The following is an 8,518-nucleotide window of genomic DNA, read 5'->3' on the forward strand; positions in this document are numbered from 1 at the left end:
TTTTCCTTGGAGGCACCTGAACCTTTGGAGAGAAGAATAGGGAGAGCAATGAATGGAGGCTGCTTCCGCTGATCTGCCTCGGCCAATGCACACACACGTCTGGGATCTGTAGCTTCTGTGCTTTCCCAGGAATGACTGTGTCTAGCAGGAAAATGGGCAGTTATAAAGAACAAGTGCAATATATGCATGCGAATGCATGAGATCATATCCATAACCACTTTCCACGAGAAAAACAACAGGTCTGCACAGATAAAAGGCTCGTGCTTGCATAGGCCCAAACTAATTGATTTTTACACAACCCCAACTGCTTTCCTCCTGACCTCATTCTTTAGCTACAGTGCAAAGCCCAGATCCGGACCAAAGAGGGGCAAACGTAGGGCTTTGTCTCGAACTTATAATGCATTCACCTGCATTTTTCATTATAATAGCATGCAGACAGGGCTGTTGCCAACTTTTGCAGTAAAACTCTAACTAACCCTTGAACTAAATCTTACATGGTTTGACTCTCACTGTTTTTCTGGCTCATGCCTGGGGCAAAATCAGAAAAAAAAAAAAAACCAGGTCATAGTGTCATTGTTCTTCCTGCTTTCTCTCTTTTTGCCTTTCTGACTACAAAGGTTTGAAGCTCTGTAGCCTTTTTCATTAATAACATAACCATATCCCCTCCTCTTTGATTCCATAGATAGCTCCCCAGAACATCCTCCTACTCTCAAGAGTGGAGCTTTGTGCTCTATAAATTGAAGATCTCAGAGGCAGATCTACAATGCTCTGACCTCAGGCAGTTAGCTCCGAGTCTGTGGATGGAAGCCAGGTTCCCTACACTGGAGACTGACAACTGGGCAAACAGGATACAGTAACCTTTTTGAGAACTTAACTGAAATAATACCTGAAATTCTTGTATTCTCCAAGTCTGAAAGGTAAAATAAAAAAATTACAAAAATTTGGACTATGGCATTAATTTTGGCACCCACAAAAAATTCAAAATGTATTTATTTACTTTTAAAAAGTACCATGTGTTAATTCAACCTTACAAATCAGCATAGGTATAGCCTCAGAACTTGGAATTAATTGGCTTGAACCTACTCTGAAAAGAAATATTAATAATAAAATTTTTAAAGACCTAAGTGAGTACTTCTTTACAATGAAATTGCAACATATATATATCTACTATATCACATGTTAAAATGAAGAACATTCATAATATTTCTGTCCAATCTTTTACATTATACAAATGTATTAAAGGTATATTTTAATATTTCTTGGATATAATTTTATCTATTTTATCTCAAATAAAGTGACATGAGCAGTTTATAAATTATTTTAATTCCTTGCTTTAAGCTGCCTTTGATCCAGAAATGTTAAAAAATTAAACTTCACTGACATATTTTTAAATAATCATTTTTAATTGAACAATTATTTGTTTTTTCTAGAATTTCATTATGCTTTGAAGTAACAATGAAGTACTAATTCTATGAGTTTGTGATTTTAACTCTTTCAACCTGTTTTCTTCCATTCCTCTAATAATGCTACACAATAAACTTTGAGAGAAACATTTCTCCTTCCAAATTAAAACTTGGGTAATTAAAACAAACATTTCACGGACAGATGTTTCTTCAACCATGTCAAATATTAGTGAATTTACCAAATGCTCAGATTAAGATTGTTTCACAGGGAAAATTAAAAGCACTCTATTAAAAATTAAAGGGTACTTCTTTCCTCATTAAACTGTACTTTTTGTATGAGATTTTATATTTAAAAATATGCAGCTATCATTTATACAACATACTAATCTGTGCCAAGTGGTCCCTGTGGTGCTGGGGGTGAACATGGCTGGGCCCCTTCCCTCTGCGCTCTCACAGTCTCTCTCTTATTACCAGTCAGAGGATTTTATGACCTCGCTCCCATGCCAGGTTTCCAGTTTAACTCAATTAAACTACACATGCATTTACCAACTACACGCTGGGTCAGATCCTGAAAAGAAAGCAAAACACAAAATTCATTTACACATGTCTTTCCTTTCAGACACAATGGCATCACAGCCTGAGCATCATCATGGATTGCACTGTCATTAGAGGCTGGAAACTTGACTTTTGTCATCTCTGACCACAGTCACTTTACAGATCTGTTCCCCTCTCTCCTCTGCAGTGCCAGAGTCAGGCAGTCTCCCATGATTTCAGACCATCACGCATTCTTGTCACCTGATTCTTACTGCAGCATAAATCCCATGTGATCATTGAGTTATACTTCATAACTTATCATTTTTATATTTAAAGACATTTATATGTCCTCACTCTACATAATTCAAATTCTGAGTCGCTCTCTCTCATTCTGTTGCATCCTTGGTTTAGATGGTTTATGTGCCTGTAAATTCATGCATAGATCCTTGAACTCAGCCAGCCTTGATGGCTTTCTGTGCCCCAAAACATCATTCGCATCCCTGATGCTGATTCATTTACACATGCCTTTCAGAAATGAGGAGCTGCTTTAGAGGGAGGTGGAGACAGATCTGCTCCAGTTGGTCTAACCCATATGGGCCTCATTTCAGGAATGCCACACTCTTATGAGTCCTTCTGTAATTTCCAACAAGTCTCTTGTCATAAATGTGGCATTGCTATGTATTTCCTACCTGCCTCCATATGGATCAATACCTCATCCTTATCACCACCAAAATTACAAACCCTTTGACAGAGAAGCCATGTTTCACAACTCATTATCCTCCAAGGCCTACCAGTGACTTGGGCATGATAAATGTTCACTAAGTGGTTGAGAAAGAAACATAAATAGATTCTTATCTAGGGACATTTCTCCTCTGAAACATACCTTTTGAATTTGTTAATTGATCTTAGTTGTTGAGGTCCACAGTGATCTGGTGTGGAATTGAGAAAATTCACTGTGACTCCTGGGCTGCTCCCTCCTCAGTTGGTTGTTCCTCCTCTGAGCTCTGCCAACTGGTGTGAATGGTGAGACAGGCCTGAGAGCTGAACCCCCCCTACTATATCCTGCTCTTACAAGGGATTTCTTTTATGATCTCTGCAGGCAGAGGAACATGTTATTTACCAACTACTGTTGCATGGTTCCATTGAATCAGTTCCTTCTTAGACCTCAGATAACCAAAACCCTATTTAATTTAATACTCAGTAAGGTATTTATTCCTATGTTTTCTGTTGTTTCCATGGTACTAATTATAATTCAGTTTTTATAATAGCTTTGTTTCAAATTTCACATAGACAGGTACATTGATTCTTTCTGAAAGTTCCATGAAGTTTAGATGTTTATTTCAGTCATAATGATAAATTAGAGACTCCGAAATGTTTCATTATGTTTTGAGAAAACAGACTGAACATTTTACCACAATTATGAATCTAGAAGGTTATTTGAGTCCTGTTATTTTAAAAATTACCTGTTACCATTTTTAACATCGCTATCAGAAGTGGAATAATATTTTGTGACTATGAACATCAACATTGTGTCCCCATCTCAAACTATCCACTAAAGTTAAACAAATTTTAGTATATATAGTATATCTATTTATGCTTCGAATGTCTATTCATACTTAAATTGTATGCTTTCTATTGCGTCTGCTGAGTTATCCATGACTGACATAAAGACCTATATTTAGTACTTGCAAAAGGTAAGATTTTTGTACCTCTATTTCCAATGGCATCTAATTGATGAGAACCTTTGCAGTGCCCATTAACTTTCAAATCAATTGTTTATAATTGCTGATTATAATTTGATCCTATTTAGAATGCATGTCTGTGTCCTACCCAAATTTGTATGTCGAACCCTAACCTCCAGTGGATTGCCATTACGATGTGGGGACTTCGGAATATAATTAGGTCATTAAAATAAAGACTTCATGATGGGATTAATGTCCTTATGCATGTGAAAGAAAATAGTCCTCCCTTTCCACCTAGTGAGGGTAAAATAAGTAAATATGTGAACCTCAAAGAAGGCCCTCCCAGCATCTGAACATGCCAAGTAGTTTGATCTTGAACTTCCAGCCTCCAAAACAGTGAGAAATAAATTTTGGCTGTTTAAGCCATCAAGTCTATGGTATTTTGTGATAGCAGTTAGAAATGACTACAGCAGATAATGAAAGTCATAGTTTGTGACAGTTGTTATCTTTCCCGAGATGTCTGCCTGACCTGTCAGGTATATTTCTCTTCATTAAACTATGCTATCTTACTTCCCACACAGTAAATAGATGAATAAATAAATAAATAAACCACAAAAGGCAACTTATTCACAATGTTAAATGTTTTACCATAACAAAATTCACTCACTTATTATGGACTTACTGGAGTTAAATAAAAGTCTGATGAGGTCTGATTCTGGAAGTTTAGAGTAGAAATGAAAATGAAGCAATGAAGAGGGGACAGGTAGTGCTAGGGTGAGAGCAAGTTCAATTAGCTGCCCTTTATTTAGAGGAGAGAAGATCAAAAGTGAGAATAGAAAAAACTTGCCAAGTGTCACAAAAGAATTGATGCCAGAGTGAACGCCAGAACAGAGATGTCATCTTAGTGGATACAGAGAATTAGAGAAGAAATAGAATAGAAATAGTTTAATGTAAAAACTGACAGTTAAGTTTCCTGGTACAATTTTCTTGCTGAGTCAAGGTCATAACTACTTATGAATTTGTTCGTAGCTGGACACAGCTGAGTCTGGTCTTATCAGCAGTAACATCTCAGTTTTGGGGATAACAGCAGATACAATAGGAAAGGGAAGGCAAATTGGGCTTCAATACAACTCAGAAAGAAGAAAAACCAAGGTAGGCTTAAGTAAACCATGCACTCATTCCATAAGCAAGTGGTAAGTGCTTGGTATGTGCTCTGGTCAATACACTAGGCAAAAGTCAGACACAGTCTCTGTCCCCAGACTGATGTAAAATTTTAAGAAAAAAAGGAGATGTTACTGAGGTATCTGAAGAGAATCAAATTCTATAGCAGGGACATTTTCACAGCTCTGAAATGGTCTTCTCTGATTTTTGCCTTCAGGAGCGTGTTACAGTTAGTTGCATTTACTGAATGTGTAACCACAAGCTGCGGCGAAATGGCATAACTCACTAGGGATTTCCTCAGGGCATTTCAAGTGACAATCACACGATAGCCTCACATAACTTTGATCTCTATACATCCTGCTTGGTGACACTTAGCCTGGTACTATGCTTCTTAGTTCCTCAGTAAAACTTAGAGGAGACTTAATTTAGAAAGAGCTTCATATACTATCATTTAATGCTACAACATAATCTAATGATTTGCTGTTTAACCCTTAGTTTCCAGGAAAACCTAGCTTTTTATAGAGCCACTAGCCCTTCCTCTCCATTTTCATAAATATACACAAATAATTTTATTCATGTAGTTAAATTCAGATAATTTTGGATAAAGGTAAATGTGTTAGAAGTAATTATCTCAAAATAAAGTTAGAAATCCTGGCAAGAGAAGAGCTAGTGTCTTCCCTGTAGGCACCACCACAGGACCAAACCATGTAACATGCTTTATGGTGTCTGGTTTGGTCATTTTCTTCATGGGAGTAAACAATCTCATATTTTTCAGAATATAAGCTCTTTGAAGCTGAAGATATCTCCCAAGCTCCCAAAGAGTTGTGGCTCTTCAACGTGCATTAATTTTAAACATTGTTAACTAAGTTATCATTGTTATTATTTTGGTGCATTCAAAACTCTCCTGAAACCCTGTAAAAATCTGTGAAACATTGCCATGCATTCATTCATTTAATATAAATTTTTGAATGTTTACTTTGTGTGGCCCACGAACTACTCTAGGTACTAAGGATTAAATACTGTATAAAATAGAAAATTAAAACTCCCTGCCTTCATGAAAATTATACTTTATTAGGAAGACAAATGAGAAAAACATGATTTCTAAAAATAAAATATATATAAAACATATAAAAGTATTTTAAATGAGCAAAAACAGCAATAGAGAAAAATAAAGCAGTGAAAGAATTTAGGGAGATTTCTTTTGGTCAGGATTTTGGCTTTGGCATGGAAGTGGGGGTTGCAACTTTAGATTCTATATGCACTCATTTTTATTTATTTATTGAGAGAGAGAGGAAAAGAGAAAGAGATTTTGAGAGTTAGTTCCCAGAAGCTGATTCATGCTATGCTCCAGTGACTCATCCAGGAGCCAGGAACTCAATCCAGGTCTCCCACATTGGTGGTAGAAAGTCAATGACTTGAACCATCACTGGCCAGCGCCGCGGCGCAATAGGCTAATCCTCCATCTGCGGCGCCGGCACACCGGGTTCTAGTCCCGGTCGGGGCGCCGGATTCTGTCCCTGTTGCCCCTCTTCCAGGCCAGCTCTCTGCTGTGGCCCAGGAGTGCAGTGGAGGATAGCCCAAGTGCTTGGGCCCTGCACCCCATGGGAGACCAGGAGAAGCACCTGGCTCCTGCCTTCGGATCAGCGCATAGGCTGCTGCTGCCATTGGAGGGTGAACCAACTGCAAAGGAAGACCTTTCTCTTTCTCTCACTGTCCACTCTGCCTGTCAAAAAAAAAAAAAAAAAAAATTTGTACCATCACTGCTGTCTCCCAGGGTCTGCATTAACAAGAAGCTGTAGTCAGAACACAGAGGTGGGCATCAAACCCCAGCACTCTGATATGGACACAGGTGACTTAACCAGCATCTTAACCACTAGGTCAATTCCCCACTCATGGAATTACAATTTTTAAATCACATATCCAAAGAAGCTGACAGGAAAATGACATTTGGACATACATATGATGGAGGTGAAGGAGAAAACTATATGACCCTCTGGGAGAGATCTTTCCAGAAGAGGAAATAGCAAGTGCAAAAGTCCTTGGGTGTTCCAGGAGTGAAGAGGAGGCTAAGTGGGTCCGACACTAGGGGAAAGAGGGGAAGGTGGAGTCAGAGAATCCAATTAGATACAAGCTGCTGCCCCCACCCCCCTCCCAGTGCAGACTGAGGAGCAGGAGTGACCCTGCTCGAAGAGAGGTTGGCCGCTGGCATTTCTCACAGCCAGAATGGATTTTAGAAGTTTTATAAGCTCGGACAGTAGATAAACACAGCGTCTCTTTGGGAAAAAAAGGATGAAAGACAAAATAATAATAAAACAGTTTCCTTGTTTGTATATAGAAAATTCTATATAGCTGTATTGTCTTAGCTTTTTCAAGCCACTTTACCTCTGATTTCATCTGATTAAATGTCTTCTTTGGGGGGGGGGGGGACTAGGGAATCACCATTAAGAAGGAATATCTCTCTGTCTCTCTCTCTCTCTCTCTCTCTCTCCCTCCCTCCCTCCCTTCCTCTCTCCCTCCCTCCCTCCCTTCCTCTCTCCTCCCCAACCCCTTTCTCACTCTCCCAACTTTGGAGCTATGCAGATGTGACCTTAACTGGATGTCTTTTGAATTATACCTGTCCCCTAAATGAACCGTTGCCTGTGTGACTACTTGAATGGGCGAAGAAGGAAAGGAAGAGTGGGAAGGGGAGAGGGGGAGTCCCAGGGTGACAGCCAAAAATTCAGTCCACTGAGCAGGAAAACAAGAGGCTTCAGGAGAGGACCTGGGTGAAGACAGACAAGGGAGAGAGAACCTATGGGAGGGGGAAGAAAGAAGCTGTGAATTTCTGTCCTGGCAGTTTGCCCAGGACAGTGATAAAGCCAAGGGGGCTACACCAGACAGGGGTTGGCAGGCAGAAGTCCCTTACTCTTTAGATTTATCGGATCCCGATCCGTGGCCGGAGTTGATCCTATGCACCTCTTTCCTTTTGCTTTGTTTGGTGGTCATGGCGAGTGAGACCCAGGACGGACTGAGCTCAGAGCTAGCAGCCGGCTGGACGCCCCTAGGTTCCGCGTCTGCTGTTGCCAGGAGACGGCGCCAGCGTCCCCCTCGTACAGAGACGCCTGCTGGGCGGGCTCTAGGGCTGCAGGCAGCTTTGGGGACATGAATGCAGAAAGCTCAGGTGCTCACATCCAGGTGGAAACCTGGCGTGGTGTCTGGGGAGGAATCAGGGCGCCCAGGCAGGGATTTGACGGCGGGGCTGATGGGCAGGTCTGATTCACTGGAGTTCTTGCAGAAGGACTCTAACTGGCCTTGCCCCTCAGAGTCACAGAAGGGGAGGATATGGACTGTGTCTTGGTTCTTCAGCTATTTGAATACGGATATTCTGCGGCTCCCTGCCTTTCATGATTGAACATAAAATATTCCTTAAATAATTACTAAGGAGACATTGTAGGCATCGAATTTATCAACGGCTCAGAAAGCGCGGGTCTAGAAATGAACACAGTGGGTGTAAGGGGCGTCCCAGCAGGGAAGACAAGGTCATGATGCCCTTAGAGGCTCCCAGTTAGGTGATGCTGCTGTCCCTGACAAAACAGGTAGGGAGTCTTGATTGCTCACATCAAAGAATAAATCCAAGTCATGGAAATGAATGTTCTTTGAAACGCTTGCACTGCAGCAAGACAATGCAGACCCCAGTAAACAGATCTATTATGTCATATGCCTAGTGAGCAGCTGTGGAATTAGTAGTTATCTTGCCTT

At 40.3% G+C, this 8,518-nt stretch overlaps 1 protein-coding gene across 4 annotated transcripts in view; it reads right to left on the reverse strand.

Moving 5' to 3' along the window:
* ADGB (androglobin) overlaps window positions 1-7,835 on the reverse strand; it is a 215,760-nt gene extending 207,925 nt beyond the window's left edge. For 2 of the 4 annotated variants that reach the window (XM_051855270.2, XM_051855271.2), the window contains exon 1: window positions 7,686-7,835. In XM_051855270.2, the coding sequence (XP_051711230.2) occupies window positions 7,686-7,765 (80 nt within the window). In that variant the 5' untranslated portion in view covers window positions 7,766-7,835. The remainder of the gene's footprint in view (window positions 1-7,685) is intronic. The other 2 variants (XM_008263621.4, XM_008263619.4) reach the window with 1 other exon arrangement.
* Window positions 7,836-8,518: the final 683 nt, after the last annotated feature.

This window comes from Oryctolagus cuniculus, chromosome 5 (assembly GCF_964237555.1).
Source record: "Oryctolagus cuniculus chromosome 5, mOryCun1.1, whole genome shotgun sequence".
Classification (NCBI taxonomy): domain Eukaryota; kingdom Metazoa; phylum Chordata; class Mammalia; order Lagomorpha; family Leporidae; genus Oryctolagus; species Oryctolagus cuniculus.